The 17,861-nt window shown below is 48.1% G+C and overlaps 2 protein-coding genes across 2 annotated transcripts; both read left to right on the top strand.

Annotated features, from left to right (window-relative positions):
• Window positions 1-582: 582 nt before the first annotated feature.
• KRT18 (keratin 18) lies at window positions 583-4,345 on the top strand. Its single transcript, XM_057702503.1, has 7 exons — window positions 583-1,133; window positions 1,938-2,020; window positions 2,304-2,460; window positions 3,012-3,176; window positions 3,283-3,408; window positions 3,594-3,817; window positions 4,161-4,345. Exons 1-7 carry the CDS (start codon window positions 720-722, stop codon window positions 4,279-4,281), a joined length of 1,290 nt encoding a protein of 429 aa, XP_057558486.1. The 5' UTR covers window positions 583-719; the 3' UTR covers window positions 4,282-4,345.
• A 2,375-nt stretch (window positions 4,346-6,720) lies between these two features.
• LOC130833495 (translationally-controlled tumor protein-like) lies at window positions 6,721-7,594 on the top strand. The gene is made up of 2 exons (XM_057703203.1): window positions 6,721-7,137; window positions 7,475-7,594. Exons 1-2 carry the CDS (start codon window positions 6,745-6,747, stop codon window positions 7,592-7,594), a joined length of 513 nt encoding a protein of 170 aa, XP_057559186.1. The 5' UTR covers window positions 6,721-6,744.
• The last annotated feature ends 10,267 nt before the right edge of the window (window positions 7,595-17,861 follow it).

Below are 17,861 nucleotides of genomic sequence, written 5' to 3'. Positions count from 1 at the left end.
CTGAACATAACTGGTGAGTGAGTGTGCCTGTGGGTAACGGACAGTACACGTCTACAGGATGCTGGCTGAGCGTGTGCTAGGGAACAAGGGCAGGAGGGCGCGATGGGGAACCAAGTGTGGTGGGGGTCGAGCGTAAACCAGCAGACTTAAGCTCCGGATCGGGGTTTCTCCTCCTCTTCTCCAGCCCCCAGCGTCTCCTCCCCAGGACTCCTGGGGCTCCGGCTTTCCCCCAAGATGCCCCCTGCAGGTGGAAACTTGAGCTGCAGGCTGAGGACAATGACGGAGACTCACACCCGACTCCGACACTCATCTCCCCAAATTCTCAGCCAGCCCGGTACCTCCTCTACCTGGGGGAGGGGGGTACAATAACGTCATTTCCTGCCCTGAGATCCCCGCTGCCAGAGCCTACTTCACCAGCTGACCTTGGCCGTCGCGGTCCCACTGGCTCACCCCCACCCTGGGGGGTGGCGGGTGGCCTTGGCGGGCTGGTGCTGAGGGGGCGGGGAAAGGCTGGGGAGGGTCAGGAACCAAGGGCGCGGAGTCCCCTCGGTCCACCTGTGGCCCAGGCTTCGGCGGCGACTCTGGTGGCGGGGGCGGGGCCTGTCCGGGCGGGTCCCCACCCCCCTCGCAGGGAGCTATAACTTGAGTTGCGGACCTCACACACGCCACGGTCCAGCACCTGAGTCCTGGCCTCGCTCTCTCCCCGCGGAACAAACAACATGAGCTTCAGCGCCCAGTCCACCTTCTCCAACTACCGGTCGCTGGGCTCCGTGCAGTCGCCGGGCCACCGGGTGCGCCCGGTCAGCAGCGCGGCCAGCGTCTATGCAGGCGCCGGGGGCTCGGGCTCCCGGATCTCCGTGTCCCGCACCACCAGCGTCCGGGGCGGCTGGGGGTCCGGGAACCTGGGCGCCGGGATGGCCGGGGGTCTGGTGGGCGTAGGGGGCATCCAGGGCGAGAAGGAGACCATGCAAGACCTGAATGACCGCCTGGCCTCCTACCTGGAGAAGGTGAGGAGCCTGGAGGCTGATAACAGGAGACTGGAGAGCAAGATCCGGGAACACCTGGAGAAGAAGGGACCCCAGGTCAGAGACTGGGGGCATTACTTGAAGACCATCGACGACCTGAGGGCTCAGGTAAGGGGGCATGGAGGGAGCAGCCCCAACTCCCAGCCGCGTTTGACCCTCCAGTTATCCACTCCCTACCCTCTTCCTCCCCCTCCCCCTCCCCCAAGGATAGGAATTTTGGTAGGGTGGGGTGCGTGCACTCCTTCCCGGGTCTACCTCCCGCCCACTCCCAGCTCCACCTGGAGGGGATTAGGAATGCCCCGGATTTCCATACACACTGCCCCTGGTCACAGGGACCCTGAGGATGGTGAGTGGGCACAGAAGGGCCCTTCCCCAGGAGAGAGTGGGAAGAGGAGGGGGAGCTTCGCAGAGGAGTGGATAGCATGGAGGGAGGTGAAACAAGGCCCATAACAAGGACCCAGACACTCTGGCCTCTGCCAGAGAGGGGACAGTTGGAGGGGTTAAGCAGATGTGGCTGAGGCTGAGTCATCCAGGAGTAAACAGGAGGCCTACCTGTGGGAGAGGCCAGTGGGGGGGGGGGGGGTCGCTGAGCAGGTGCACCAGGGAAAAGTGCCGGGAGAGGGCCAGGGAGAGGACTTTTCAGTAGCTGCTCACTTCCGGTCAGGCCAGCCAGAGGAGGCCTAGAAGGAGGGGCAGCAGGAGACTGGGAACGCCGGCATCTGGGACTCCAGGAAAGGAAGGAGCAGTACGAGGGGCACAGGTGGAAGGGGATAGGTATAGAAGCAGAGCCTCTGGTCAGCCTGGGGACTAGAAAGGTTTTTTCACTGAGACACAGAACACCCTCCACACACTCAGCCCACCCCATCACCGACTGCTCATTCATGGAGCAACCTCTCTCCACAATCCCCCCAGATTTTCGCAAGTTCTGTGGACAATGCCCGCATCGTTCTGCAGATTGATAATGCCCGTCTTGCTGCTGATGACTTCAGAGTCAAGTAAGGCTGGGGGCTAGGAAGCGGGGGCCCATTAGAGGGATCTTGTTGGCCGTGGGTGGAGCTGGGTAGATGAGAATAAGGCTCCGTTAATTTATTCATCGTGTAACCCAGTGTAAGAATACTGTCCCCCAAGTGCCAGGAACAGTGTTCAGAGGATTACCGCCTGATTCCTGACTCAGATGGCTGGTTTGCAGTGGGCACGGGGCTGCTCTTAGCAGGTGGCATGGATTGAGAAGGTTTGGGATCAGAAATGGGGCCCTTCTGATCACCTCCACTCCCACAGGTATGAGACAGAGCTGGCCATGCGCCTGTCTGTGGAGAGTGACATCCACGGGCTCCGCAAGGTCATTGATGACACCAATGTCACCCGGCTGCAGCTGGAGACTGAGATCGAGGCTCTCAAGGAGGAGCTGCTCTTCATGAAGAAGAACCACGAGGAGGCACGTGGGGGCCCCTGGCCAGGCCAGGAACCAAGGAGCCAAGACAAGTCAGGGTGGAGGAGTAGATGGAGCTGGCCATGTGCAAGAAGCCTTGCAGGGGAGTTTAGGACTACCAGCCTGAGTGCTTCTTCATCAGACAGTTGCCATGCTCAGTGGGTCACCTGAATTAGTGTGGTGAGGTCAAAAGTACGTGGGTGAGAGGATGAGATAAGGACCAAGGTGCAAACAGCTGGCAGTAGAAGTCAGATGTGACGGAGGAAGGTGAGGGGGGAAGGTACAGGGAGCAGGTTTGTAGATGAAGGGACAGGGTGAAGGGATGAGAGGGAAACCACTACCTGTGGGTGACGAGCATGGGCGGTGACAGCTGGCATTTTACCGTTCTGGAGTAGAAGGCCCAGAACTGGCAATGCCCAGAGAGCAAAGTCAAGAGTGTCCTCTCTTCTGTTCTCCAGCAGATCCTATAGGCCTCCTGGGAAAGGCAGTCACAGCTGAAGAGGCTTCCCGGAGCTCTGCCCTGAGCCCCTCCTCACTTTTGCCCCTCTCTCCTTTAGGAAGTAAAGGGTCTACAAAACCAGATTGCCAACTCTGGGTTGACCGTGGAGTTGGATGCCCCCAAACCTCAGGACCTCAGCAAGATCATGGCAGACATCCGGGCCCAGTATGATGAGCTGGCTCAGAAGAACCGAGAGGAACTGGACAAGTACTGGTCTCAGCAGGTACTCGGGGGGAAAAGATGGATGCCAGGCTAGGCACAGAGGCACAAGGGTGCGGGAGGGAGGCCGACAGTGGAGGAGGGACCTGAGGACCATGTCCGCCCCGCAGATTGAGGAGAGCACCACAGTGGTCACCTCGCAGAGCGCTGAGGTAGGAGCTGCTGAGATGACACTCACGGAGCTGAGACGCACCGTCCAGTCCCTGGAGATCGACCTGGATTCCATGAGAAATCTGGTGAGAGCTTTCAGTGCCTTTTGCTGAGGAAGGGGTGTTTCTTGCTGCATTTCCCACGGCTCCTACCCACTACCCGAGTACCTAGCAAACAATAGGCACTCAAAACTTCAAAGAGGGCTGAAAGCTGCAGAGACTCTTCCTCCCGGACTCTGTCTCACCCGGCCCCCTTCCCTGTGCCCCTGCAGAAGTCCAGCTTGGAGAACAGCCTGAGGGAAGTGGAGGCCCGCTCTGCCATGCAGATGGAGCAGCTCAACGGGGTCCTCCTGCACCTGGAGTCGGAGCTGGCCCAGACCCGGGCAGAGGGGCAACGCCAGACCCAAGAATATGAGGCCCTGCTGAACATCAAGGTCAAGCTGGAGGCTGAGATCAACACCTACCGCCGCCTGCTAGAAGATGGGGAGGGCTTCAAGTGAGTGGGGCTCTCCTCCTACCTGTATAAGCTGGGGTCAAGCTGCCACTTCTCCCCAAAGCCTGAGCTTTTGTTAGCTCCCCCATATGCCTGTTCATTGGTACCCACTGAGCACTGGGCTGGTGCTCTGTACATGCCCAGAGAAGAGAATGGACTAAGTATTGCTCCCAGCTGCTCTTAGAGCACAGGTGGAATTTGGCCTTCCATTTTCCTTTCATGGAGGAAGCAACCAAGGGGAATCTGGAAATACAGGCAGGGATCAGGAGGCTTCTTTTCTCCACTTTCTTTGTTTCTCTTTTCTCTGCGGGGCTGTTTATAACTGGGGCTTTGTATTTTGTTACAGTCTTGGTGATGCTGTGGACAGCAGCAACTCCATGCAAACCATCCAGAAGACCACCACCCTCAGGCTCGTGGACGGCAAAGTGGTGTCTGAGACCTCGGACACCAAAGTTCTGAGGCATTGAGTTAGCAGAAGCAGGGTGCCCTGGGAAGCAGGAGGGTAATAAAAGTTGACGCTATTGCATATCACTTTTGTGTCTTCCGTGGCTGATTTCATACTGCGAGCGTACAAATGCCCTGACCCCATAGTCCTATCTCTCTGATCAGGCAGAAATCACCTCTGAGCCCAGGGGTTTCATATGGGTGGGGGACTGGGCGGAGGAAGGGTCTGGGTTCTTAGAAACACCTTCTCAGAGAGAAGGGAGCCAGTAGATGGGATGGGCCAAGGACAGTGGGGGAAATTATAATAGAACTGTGAATCTTAACCGTAAAGAAAACTGGTGATCACAAAGCCCCCACCTGACAGGTGCCATTTAGTAGATGTCTGAGTCTGAGAAGGAAGTGGAGCCAAGGACAGAGGGCAAAGGAAAGAGGAAGAGACAAGGCCAGAACACACAGCTGGCCCTCCCCATCCCTGCCACCCTACATCCGTGACCCACAGCCCAGTGCTTCTCCCCACACACCCTTCCCACATTCAGCCCCCAAATCAATGGTCCCCTATGCTCTGCTCATTCACTTAATTGTGAACAGGGATATGATTTTTAGAGTGCTAGAGGTCTGCCTAGAATTGGAGTACATGCAATCATTGCAGGTGAAAGAATAGTCTATACCAGAGGTTACTAGTGGTACCCCTAAGTAAGCATCCACTTAGGTAATGATGAACCCTTCCAGTTCTGTGCTTGTGTCTGTGTGTGTGTGTGTGTGTGTGTGTAAGTGGTCTTCTTGTAAATAATTGTGATAATAATTATTCTGTTAATTGCTACTATTTATTGAAAGCTTGCTTCTTGCTTGGTCCTTTGCCAGGTTATTTCATGTAATGCTCATCCCAATGGAGTAGGTATTCCATTGTTTTTTACTTCATATAGACATTCTTTATTTTTTATTATTTTTTCATATTCTTTTCCATTATGGTTTATCACAGGAAACTGAATATAGTTCCCTGTGCTATACAATAGGACCTTGTTATTTATCCATCTTATATATAATAGTTTACTTCTGCTAATCTCACACTCCCAGTCCTTCGCTCCCCTAAACCTCTCACCCTTGGCAACCACAAGTCTGTTCTCTATGTCTGTGCGTCTGTTTCTGTTTAGTGTCATATTTTAGATTCCACATACAAGTGATATCATATGGTATTTGTTTTTCTCCTTCTGACTTACTTTTCTTAGTATGATAATCTCTAGTTGCACAGTTCTATGCTTTTGATTGGAAGTTTGTCGTCTAATAGTGAAAACAAACGATATCTAAAACTAATCACATGCCTTGATTGGAATGATAATTTATATTTTTAAATTAAAAAATATAAAAACATGCACAAAATCCAAAAGGAAATAAGGGAAGAAAATTAAATATGTCCATTTCACTCCCCAGAGGTAACCACTGTAAAATAGTTTCTTAAACTAGACACACACAAACACATTTTATTCTGTACACATAGGATCATACTGTTCTGCACCTTGATTTCTTGAACTCTGCTGTCTTCATTTCACAGTGTATCTTGGACACCTTTCTGAATCGATATATGTAGACCTACCTTTTTTTTTTAACCCAGATGAGTGAATTTGAAATCTCTTCTACCTTCATTTGGAATCCATATGCGTATTCCATTTACTAAAAGGAAACTGTTAGCCCAAATTGAGGGGGGAGATGCAGAATTGTAGTGATTATGCATTCTGTCACCTCTCCTGTTTTGGTGCCAATTTCCATTAATTTTTTCCTTCCCATTGTCCAGTTGAATATTTATATCACATAAATCTGCTCTTATTCTGCAGTAAAGAATAACTACTACACTCTACAAATTCTTTCTGAAAATCAGAACCTTGATCTGTGTAATGTCCAGTCATGTTCCACAGACGAACCTGAGAAATGATATCTAGGTCTTCTTGACTCTTGCCTTAGTAATTTGTCACGCATCTAGTTTGAGAAACATCATACAAAATATGATATCATTTTACATGAAACTTCTCGTTGCATCTGTATAGGAATGATGTTGGGATCGTTATTTTATTTTTTTACTTTTTATTTTTCGGCCACACCGTGTGGCATGCGGGATCTTAATTCCCAGGCCAGGGATCAAACCCATGCGCCCGCAGTGGGAGCATGGAATCCTAACCATTGGACCGCCAGGGAATTCTCTGGGATCATTGTTTTAGAAGGACCTCAATAATTTTCTCTCAGGTCTCAGCAACAACAACCAAAAAGAACCAAAAACAAAAACAAAAAACCACCTGTTGTTTGGTGGGAAAGGAGCTATTATATTTAACTTCACCGGCAGCTATTAAAAACAAAACACCTCCCTTTCTCGCCCACTGCCCCCACCCCTCAAGCGCCCCTATGGCTGCACCACTAGCTGTGAGCTCCCGGCTCCTAATAAGGTAGTGCTGCGTCCTCTCCCTCCAGTCGCCACGGTGATCATCTACCAGGACCTCATGGGCTACGATGAGATGTTCTCCGACATCTACAAGATCCGGGAGGTCGTGGACGGGCTGTGTCTGGAGGTGGAGGGGAAGATGGTCAGTAAGACAGAGGGTAATATTGATGACTCGCTCATTGGTGGAAATGCCTCTGTTGAAGGCCCTGAGGGCAAAGGTACAGAAAGCACAGTAGTCACTGGTGTCCACATTGTCATGAACCAGTACTTGCAGGAAAAAAGCTTCACAAAAGAAGCCTACAAGAAGTACATCAAAGATGACATGAAGTCAATCAAAGGGAAGCTTGAAGAACAGAGACCAGAAAGAGTAAAACCTTTTATGACAGGGGCCACAGAACAAATCAAACACATCCTTGCTAATTTCAAAAACTATCAGCTGGGGACTTCCTTGGTGGTTCAGTGGTTAAGACTCCGCATTCCCAATGCAGGGGGCCTGGGTTCCATCCCTGGCCAGCGAACTAGATCCCACATGCATGCCACAACTAACGAGCCCTGTGCCACAACTAAGGAACCCACCTGCCACAACTAAGACCCAGAGCAACCAAATAAATTAATATTAAAAAATTTTTTTTCAAAAAAGAAAACCTGGGCTTCCTAGGTGGCGCAGTGGTTAAGAATCCGCCTGACAATGCAGAGGTCATGGGTTTGATCCCAGCTCCAGGAAGATCCCACATGCAACGGAGCAACTAAGCCCATGTGCCAAAAAAAAAAAAAAGAAAACCTATCAGTTCTTTGTTGGTGAAAACATTAATCCAGATGGCATGGTTGCTCTGCTGGCCTACTGTGAGGATGGTGTGACCCCATATATGATTTTCTTTAAGGATGGTTTACAAATGGAAAAATGTTAACAAATCTGGCTGTTACTATGGATCTATCACCTGCTCGTCATAACCCTCTTGTTGCTGCTTTTCATCCACACAACTCCAGGACTTAGACAAATGGGACTGATGTCATCTCGAGCTCATCATTTTGACATTGATTTGTTTCGCGTGTAGGCATTGTTTTTGAGAAAGAAAAACGTCATGTAGGTTGTCCAAAAATAAAACAAAATGCGTTTAAACTCAAAAAAAGAAAGAAAGAAAGAAGATACCTCATTGTTTTGAATAGCTGCCTAGTACTCTAGTGTGTGGAGGACAAATTTACTTAGCCCAGGTCTTCTAGTGATGCACATCTTGGTCTCCAGTAGTTTTGCTTCTGCAAAAATGCTTCAATTAATGTTAATTAATGTGCAATTAATATCTAATTAATATGCCCTGCATGAGTATATCTAGGACTCTATCTATAAATTCCTAAAAATGGTATGCTGGGCTGCCACATTAATGAATGTTTATGAAGTGTGTAATCTGTGCCAAGCCCTGTGAGTAAATAAAATGGGTATTGCCCCTATCTCTTGAAGCTCACTGCCTAATGGTCAAAAATATGTGCATTTTTATTCATTCTTCAAACAAGTACTTACTGAGCACTTGTTATGTACTGGCCACTCAACTAGGCACTAGGGATTTTCAGTGAACATAACAGACCAAAATCCCTATCCTACCGGAGTTTATATTCCGGTGACAGGAGACAGGTGATAAATGTGCTATAGCATGTTAGCATGTGACAAGTGTTACAGGCCAGATAGAGCAGGCAAGGAGGATTGTAGTCAGGAAATTGAAAAGGTGGTGATCTCAGGAAATGAACCTCCGACTAATGGAAAACTGAGTTTTTCCTTAAAAAATACAGTGTGTTTGTTTCTCAATCTCTACAAACAGGAAGGTCCTTGAAGAAAAGCTGAAAACAGCACTGTTCAAGCCCCTTCGTCCTTGAGAGGCCAGAGGCCGATGAGGCCAGGACAGGCAGCCCCTGAGGGTGCAGGGAAGCCCCCGGAAGGGAGGGGGTGGGTGTCTTTATCACTGTAGGGCCCTGAGAGAAGATGAGTCAGAGGCTGCGAAGTGAGCAGAGCAAGGGCTTCTTGAGTCCCACGTGAGAGGTCACCTGGGAGGGTCACCTGGGGGTCCCCCTGCAGGCAGGGAGCCCTACTGCCTCTGGGTGCCTGGGTTCTACTATCCGGAGGAAAACATCCTACCTGAAAGCAAGGCGCCCTAGTGAGGTGTTTCTCACCCATCTCAAACCTACTTTTCCTGAATAAACATAACAATCACCAACCTGGCTTCTTCCTTCCCAATCGCAGCTTCAACCCCTAGTTTGTCCGCCAACCCCCAGTCTTTGCAGGAGACTACAGGGTATGAATCCTTGGAGAAAGATGGTGGAGCTTTACTTCCTGAGATTTGTTTTAGGAAAGCCGTCGAGGTAGTATTCTTGCCCTGTCTGCCCCACCATTTTCCAAATGTGTAAGTATGACATGGCATGTGCTCCCTCTGACCACACAGGTGCCCCAGAAGTCTGGAGAGACCCCACAAAGGGTTGCACTGCCCTGGCTGGCCATCACTGGAATTAAGTCAGGAGGAATCTATCTTTCCTTGGGTCCCCAGAAAGGAGAGACTGATGGGGGGTGGCGAGCAGACAGGCCTGAGACTAGACTGACCCCAGCAAACGTTATGGGACGTGTACCTGCCCGAGGGTGAAGCGCAAAGTCCCTGGCAGAGCCCAAGCAGTGCCTGCAACTGAATCAAGTTGCTGGAAGGAACCCGAGATGACGCATCTGGCATGACTAGCCCTCCCAGCGGACAATGTCCCACAGTTCCCAGGGCGCTTATGCATCTGATCCTCATTGTAATCCTGTGAGGTATGCGAGGCAGTGGTTATTACCGGCTCTGGCCCAGAGAGGTGGGCATGGAGGTTCACAGAGATCACGTGACTTGTCCGAAGCCACAGAGCGAGAAGCTTAACTCAGGAAACCACACCTCCAGATTCCCAGTCCCAAGCTCTTTCCTCTGTGGATGACAACTTAACCCAGGGGTTCTCAGCCCTGGATGCACATTTGAATCACCAATGAGATTTATAAACAATAGCAAGGTCGGGTCCCATCTCCAGAGATTCTGACTCAGTCGTTCTGAGGTTGGGGTGCAGGCCTCCAGGCAAGTGTTAAAAGAGCCCCTAGGTGATTCCAATGGGCGGGCAAGGTTGAAAGTCAGACCCAAGCTGTACTGAGGGTCAGTACCATGGCCTTCCCGCCTGTTGCAGGAAGGAAAAAGGAGATCAAGGACTCTGCTTTTGCTGTACTAATGAGCTTAAAGAAAGGAAATGGCAGGCTTGACATTTTAAATTCTTGGTTCAAGAGAACCAGGCTGCTCCTAAGAAAGACTTCCTAAATGAATCTCTTAACTCCTATAGCCATAGGGCTGATGCAGCTGAAGCCTGATTCTGCAGGTTGTTGAATTACATATGTTGAAATCACAACCTTGCCAGGTCTTATGGGAAAAGCCAAGAGATAGAGGTGGAATCCTAAGACTGGGCAAAGGGGCTTTGGGATATGTTTGAGGATGCTAAATGCCCAGGCCCCGCTAAATCTCACTGTCTGACAGAGGCAGCCCCTCTTTCTCTGTCTAACAAGGCTGGTCCTGTCTGTAAGAGCCTCACTTGAGGCAGCCAATGTGCAGTGAGTGCCTGAGATATATAACTAGGGGGACAAGTACAAAATCTGACCCTGGAGGAGAAGACTCACAAGAATTGCAAAGATTTTGCTAGTTTATTAAACACAAACTTGGGGAATATGGGTGGGGTGGGATTCTAAAGATGCTAAACCAGAGACATATGAACACAGTTTTAGAATTGGGTTGAATTTGGCGGGGGGCGGGGGGGGGCCCTCGCCTCGTGGCTTGCGAGATCTAAGTTCCCTGACCAGGGATTGAACCCAGGCCCTCAGCAGTGAACGCTCAGTGTCCTAACCACTGGACCGCCAGGGAATTCCCTGGGCTGAATTTTTTAATTATGGGTTCAGAGATTCCAAACTCGTGCTAACTCCAGCAGTTAGGTATGATTTTATCTCTTTGCTTAGTTAATTCATTAAAACCTAGATTCAGGAGTGCTATACAACAAATGAAGCCGCAATACAAAATCCTATTGCATAATGCAAACAAAGGAATCCGAAGACTTAAGGAGAGAGGAATGCTGAAGCGGATTTATCATGTACAATCCATTCACTCACCCCTAAATAATTCCGCCAAGAGGGCCTAGGGGAAATGTCCTTCACTGAGACATTGAGAAATATCCTGGTGAGAGAAGCACAGCATTCTTAAAAAGGGCTGTGCTGATTTTTCTCTGCACTCAGGAATGTAGATGGACAGGCTGCTATGGAAATGCGCCTCCTGATTTCGGTAGCAACGATGGATGGATCCCAGCATGGAACAGCCAGGGGCAGCAGTTGACCACCAGAGGCAAAGTGAGTTTGGTTACCTTCAAAGGCAACAGGTATTATATGTCAATTATATCTCAATAAAACTTCTTTAAAAAAAATTTTTTTTAATAAAAAATAAATAAAAGGCAACAGGGGCAGCATAATAATCAGAATGGTCTGACCCAGAGGAATCTTTGGCAATAGTCACCTGGGCAGAGGGTTCTAGTTCTAAAATAAGTAGGCAGTCTGTTAAAGTCATCTTTCATTTTTCTCTTATAAATCTGTCTATAAGAAATTCAAATCAAGGATATAAAAAATAGAAGAATGAAAAAAGAAGATACCTCATGAAATATCAGTCAAGAGATAGCAGACGTGGTAATATTAATATCAGCTAAAGTAGACTTCAGAGCAAAGAAAATTGCCAGAGATAGAAAGAGACATTATATAATGAGGTAAAGTCAATCCACTAAGAAGACGTAGCAGTCCTAATGTGTATGTACCAAACAAAAAAGCTGTAAAATATGTGAAGTAAAACAAGTGACTGAACCAAAAGGAGAAATACACAAATCCACAATTATAGTTAGAGACGTCAACACCCCTCTCTTACTAATTAATAGAACAACTAGACAGAAAATTAGCAAAGCTACAGAGGAACTCAAAAACAGCATCAACCAACAAGACCTCATTGTCATTTACAAAACACTCCACCAACAACAGCAAAATACACATTCTTTTCATGTGCCCACTGGACATATACCAAGACAGGGCATATCCTGGGCCACAAAACACACCTCAAAAAATTGAAAAGAATGTAAATCATAGAGAATGTTTTCTCTGACCACAATGGAATCAAACTAGAAATCAACAACAGAGAGATAACAGGAAAATCTCCAAACACTTGGAAACTAAACAACACAGTGCTAAGTAATCCATGGGTCAAAGAAGTCTTATAGGAAATTTAAAAACACATTGAACTGAATGAAAATTTTAAAGTGGTAGGATACAGATGAAAAATTAAAATTAAATTACAAGTGGTAGGACATGAATGAAGCAGTGTTGAGAGGGAAATTTATGCTCAGCTCCCATTTCGAGAACCTAGAAAAAGAACAGCAAAATAAACCCTAAGCAAGCAGAGAAAGAAGGAAATAATAAAGAGAGCAGAAAATTTGAAAACAGTGACACTGAAAACAGAAAAGCAATAGAGAAAAATCAATGAAACAAAGAACTGTTTCTTGGAAAAGGTGAATAAAATTGAAAAACCCCTAGCAAGACTGACAGATTAAAAGAGAGAGAAGAAACAAATTGCCAACATCAATAATGAAATAGGATTTTTTTTTTGTAGATAGAGACGATTATTCTAAAATTTATATGGAAAGGCAAAGAAACAAGAATAGCTAAAACAATTACATAAAAGTGGGAAAAATCAGTCTACATGATTTGAAGGCATTGTAGCACTACAGTAATCAAGATTGCGTGGTACTGGTGGAGGGATAGGCACGTAGATCAATGCAACACCCTAGAGAATTCAGAAATAGATCCACACAAATATGCCCACCCAATTTTTAACAAAAGCATAAAAATAATTCGATGGAGAAAAAATAGTCTTTTCAACAAGCGGTACTGGAGCAATTGGACAATCATAAACATAAAACAACAACAACCATCTTGACCCATGTCTTACACCACATACAAAAATTCACTCAAAATTGATCACAAACTTAAATGTAAAACCTAAGGAAAAAATGTCTTAGACTTGACATGAACAGCGTTCTCCATAAAAGGAAAAAATGGCTAAGTTGGACTTAATCAAAATTAAAACTGTTTGCTCTGTGAAAGAAGCTGTTCGGAGGATGAAAAGACAAGCAACAGACTAGGAGAAAATATTTGCAAACCATACATCCTACAGGTACTAGTGTCTATAACATATAAAGAATTCTCAAATCTCAACAATGAAAAATAAACACTCCAGTTAGAAAACAGGTTAAAGACCTGAAGAGACAGTTCCTTGAAGAGGATATACAGATGGCAAATAAGCACATGAAAAGATGTTTGATATCACTATTAGGGAAATGCAAATTAAAATCACAATAAGATATCAGGACACACTTATTAGAATGACTAAAATTAAAAAATGGACAACACCAAATGCTGGAGCGGATGTGGAGAAACTGGGACACTCATACATTGTTGGTGGGGTTGTAAAATGGCACAGCCACTCTGAAATACAGTTTGGCAGTTCCTTAAAAATCTATACACACAACCCAGCATTTGCACCCCTGGGCATTGATCCTAGAGAAATAAAAACTTTATATTCACACAAGAACCTATATAGGAGAAGCAACTTTATCCTTGAAATAGCTAAAAGCTAGAAACAACACTGTTGTCCTTCAACAGGTAAATGGTTAAATTGGGGTACCACATCCATGTGGTGGAATACTTCTCAGCTATATATGCAATAGCCCAGATGAATCTCCAGGGAATTATGCTGAGCAAGCCAATCCCCAAAGGCCAAAGGTCACATATTGTATGATTCCATTTCTATTCCATTCTTTTTTTTTTTTTAAATTGATTGATTTGTCTGTGCCGGGTTTTAGTTGACGTATGCAGGATCTAGTTCCCTGACCAGCGATGGAACCTGGGCCCCTGCATTGGAGTCTTAACCACTAGACCACCAGCGAAGTCCCTCTATTCCATTCTTGAAATGACAAAATTATAGAAATGGAGAACAGCTTTGTAACTGCCCCAGGGGGGTTAAGGAGGAAATGGGGCCAGAGGGAAGTGTGTGTGGCCACACAAAGACAACACTAGAGATCCTTGTGATGATGGAAATGTCTTGTACCTTTACTTTACCAATGTCAAAATCTTGTCTGTGACATAGTACTATAGTTTTGCAGGATGCTACCCTTGGGGGAAACTGGGTAAAGGGTAAGTGGGATTTCTCTGTTACTTCTGACAACTGCATGTGTCTACAACTATCTCAAAATAAAACGTTTCATTTTTAAAAAATGGGTATGTGAAATGTTTCGCATTTATTTTCTTAAAAAAAAGTAAGGTTGCTTTTTAATATTCCACCTTTACCCTAAACCTGCACGCGCGCTCAGCGCACGCACGCACGCACACACCTGAGATTTTTCCCCTTGAGTGTCAAGTGTTATGATACGAATGTGCTCCTCCTCCTTATCTTAGGTTGGTTGCAGGTGCCCCGGGACTCGCTCTGGGTGCTCTCAGGAGTCCCAGGACAAACTGGAAAGCAGTAGACTTTCCCAGCTGAGGGGTGCTGGGGAAGCGGCGGCCGGAGGGGCGGCGGCCCGGCCCCGGCTGCGACCCCAGCCTCGGCGGGGTCATGGGACAGGCGGGATGGCCCTGCGCCCTCGAGGCCGGAGACACCCAGGCGCCCCCCGCTGACTCCACTGCGGCCGGGGGACGCGAGGGGCGCGGGAGAGGCCCACCCGAGGGTGTGGGGGCGCAGCCAGAGAGCAGGGCGCGCGCCGGAACGCGGCTTCCCCACGCGCCTGGCTCGGGAAATGAGCCGAGACGGCGGGCGGCGCCGAGCCGGGAAGCAGCTCCCCCAGCTTCAGAGAGTCCTTTAAGCCTTGAAGTTGAAGGAGAATGTTTGAGAGGTAGGATCCCGCTTCCCAGCCCGCCTGTGCCCACGCCCCGCGCTCCCCGCGGTCCCGGTCTCTGGCGCCTTCTCTCCGTCCCGCTCCGCACCCCCATCCGTTCCCATCTTGGCTGTGGCTTTAAGGGGAATCCCACCACGACACAAAGCTTCCTTTTGTTCTCCCGGTTCCTCTCTGCCCCTCAGCCCTGCCCAGGAGGTCTGCAACCTTGGAGGAGACCTTGGATGGGGTGTAGTTCGAGCAGGGCCGGCGGGTGCCAGGGCAGCGGGTTGGCCAGGTGCCCGCTGAGGGAGATGGGGAGGGAAGACGGCTCCGGACCCAGGGGTAGCCGAGGCCCGCGCCTCTGGGAGGCAGCCTCTAGCTAGACTGCCCAGCCTCAAATCCCAGGAGAAGCACTAATTCACTGCGTGACTCAGGGCAGATTCCTCATCTGTGCCTTACTTTCCTTGTTCCTAAAATAGGGCTAGGGATAGTGCATGCTTATTGGGGGAATAAATGAATTAACACGTGTAAAGCTTGTAGGACCCTGTCTAGCCCACAGGAAGTGCTATATAAGGCTTGATATTATTATAAGTAGTCGAGCACCAGAATTCCCATGTCCTCTTCTCAGGTTCCATAATTGCCTCTGCCTTTTCACTCTCTGGAAGGCCTGTCACAATCTGCTTATGCCTGCTGGTCACCAGGGATGAGAAGGGTGGTGCACGGACCCTCCCCCCGACCCAGTCAGTCCCCTACACCCTGGCCCAGGTCCCTCTCCCTTCTCCCTACCCTAGGGAAAGCCTCAGCTCTCCTTGGTGAAGTGGGGTAAGGAGAGAGATTTGCTGGCCCCACCTGGGCTGGGTCACGCACCAGAGTATGAAAAGCTGGGAAGCTCTAAAATCTGAACCCTTGTCCCAGCCAAATTTCCTCCGTAACCTTGAGTCAGCCACCCTCTGGGCCTTAGTTCTATCCTGGGTGAAATAACGATGTTGCTTTCTTGATCACACATTTATTAGGTGCAGACACGGCCTGGCCTAGCCCTAACTGCTTTAAGAGCTGTTGTGGGGCTTCCTAGGTGGCGCAGTGGTTAAGAATCCGCCTGCCAATGCAGAGGACACGGGTTTGATCCCTGCTCCAGGAAGATCCCACATGCCGCGGAGCAACTAAGCCCGTGTGCCAAAAAAACAAAACGCCAATAAGAGCTGTTGTGAGAATTACCTGAAACAATGCAGGTGGAATTGAGTCGTGAAGTTCCGCATAACTCTCCAGTCCTAGAGCTACAGGAGGCCTGCCAAGTCACTCAGTGCCTGACTTCCCACTGCTCCCAGCCAGGTCAGCAGGTTAGAGATTTTAGTCTTTGTCCTCAGGAGTGACGCCAGCACCTAGCACAGTGCACATAATAGGTGGCCAATAAATGTCTGAATGAATCAATGTTCAAATTTGACCTCAGTGTAGGAATCTTCTTTGTGGCCCTCCTGACATCTGGCCTATAAGTATATGTCTTTAAGATAGCCTATAAGATATACTTTTAAAAAAAGGAAAGAAAAAAATATATGTATCTGGCTCACTTTGCTGTACACCTGAAACTAACACAATATTGTAAATCAACTATACGTTAATTTAAAAAAAATTTTTTTTAAAGACAGCCTGTGGTGGGGGGGGAAGATAGGCTGTGACTTTAAGATAGTGACCCCATTGGGCACTCTAATTACTAGAACATTATTGTTACTTATGCTGGGCTGAAATCTGCCTCCTTCTAATGGCAGCTCTGCCCACTGGAGTTACATAGAACTGCCTCCTCCGTGAGATTTTATCTGTGAGTGATTATTATTCTTTTAACCTGTGTAGAGGGAGCCCCACGCACTGTGTACAGATTTAGTTCTGCTGCTGGCCTCAGCCCCACCTGCCTGGGGCTGAGCTGGGAAAGCACTGCTCACAGAAGAATATCTCAAGGAATCTGAATGACGGGATGAGTGGATAAATGAGTGAATGGTTTTAGTGATCCTCAGGTCTTGGGAAGCTGTTTCTCCCAAAGGCCCTGATCAGAACATGATGAAGTGGCCCGTGCTGCAGCAGGAGGGACTTAGGGTAAACTTCTAGGGATTCTCAGGCCTTGCAATGCCCCGGGCCTAAAGCACACAGAGTTCTCCTCCACCCCACCCCCGGCAGCAGCTGGGCTGAGTGGGCCCCTGCCAAATTAGCTGACCTTTCTCCACCACCCCACCCCTCGGGATCTGAAGACATTCATTTACATTGTTGACTTCCCTCCAGGACCTTCCCACACATACCTGTGTTAGAGTCCTGCTTTGTGTCCCCTGCTAGAGCTAATGATTTACACTCAAGGCCAGATGAAAGGGCTTGGGAGCCCAGAGAGGAGGGAGGGAAGCGGGGAGAGGCTTTGAAGACTCCTAGGTTTGGGGAATGAATTACAGTCCCTTGTGGCCCATATCCTCCACCCCAAGTTAGTTGCCTTTGCCAGACTCATCTTGCTCCTTTCCCTCTTCTTCCAAAAGCCACTACAATCTCTTCCAGGAAGCCTTCCTCACTCTTCTCTTCTCTACCCCATCACCCTGCCCCTACCCTCACTAATGTCTAAAGCAGTATTTTTCAAAATAAGGAGTATGAGCAGAAGAGTTGACTAGACAGCATATGAATGTATTTTCTAAATAAAATTAAGAGACTAGGGTAAAATAAACGAAATCAGAGTGCATCCCATGTGGTAAGGGTGAATACTGGTACACTGTTTCAGGAAACAATGTACATGCAGAGCGAGAGCGAGAGCGAGAGAGAGAGAGAGAGATCTGTTATATACATTACTGTGGATTTTAATCAAAAAGTTTAAAAGCCACAGTCTAGAGCACTTGGTTCTGTCATTTTGATGACATATATCTGGGTCTGGATATATGACCCACCTGCCTTACCGATTCCTCTTCCTCTTTCTGCCTCTAAACAGTATCTAAGAGAGCTTTGTGTAGTAACAGAAGTATACTATACCTATGTCATCCAATATGGGGGCCGCTAACCACAGGGGGCTACTGAGCACTTGAAATGTAGCTAATGTGACTGAGGAAATTTTACTTTTTATTATACTTAATTTCAATTAATTTAAATAGCCATAGTGGTAACTAGTAGCTAAAGACTACTACATTGCACAGTGAAGTTCTAGACTGAAAGCTCCCTGTGGGCACAGACCAGCTGTCTGGCTTAGTCTTGTACCCAGGGACTTGGCACAGTTCCAGC

This window comes from Hippopotamus amphibius, chromosome 12 (genome assembly GCF_030028045.1).
Source record: "Hippopotamus amphibius kiboko isolate mHipAmp2 chromosome 12, mHipAmp2.hap2, whole genome shotgun sequence".
Lineage (NCBI taxonomy): Eukaryota > Metazoa > Chordata > Mammalia > Artiodactyla > Hippopotamidae > Hippopotamus > Hippopotamus amphibius.
The sequence above is the reverse complement of the archived record's forward strand: the minus strand, read 5'-3'. Positions and strand labels throughout refer to the sequence as shown.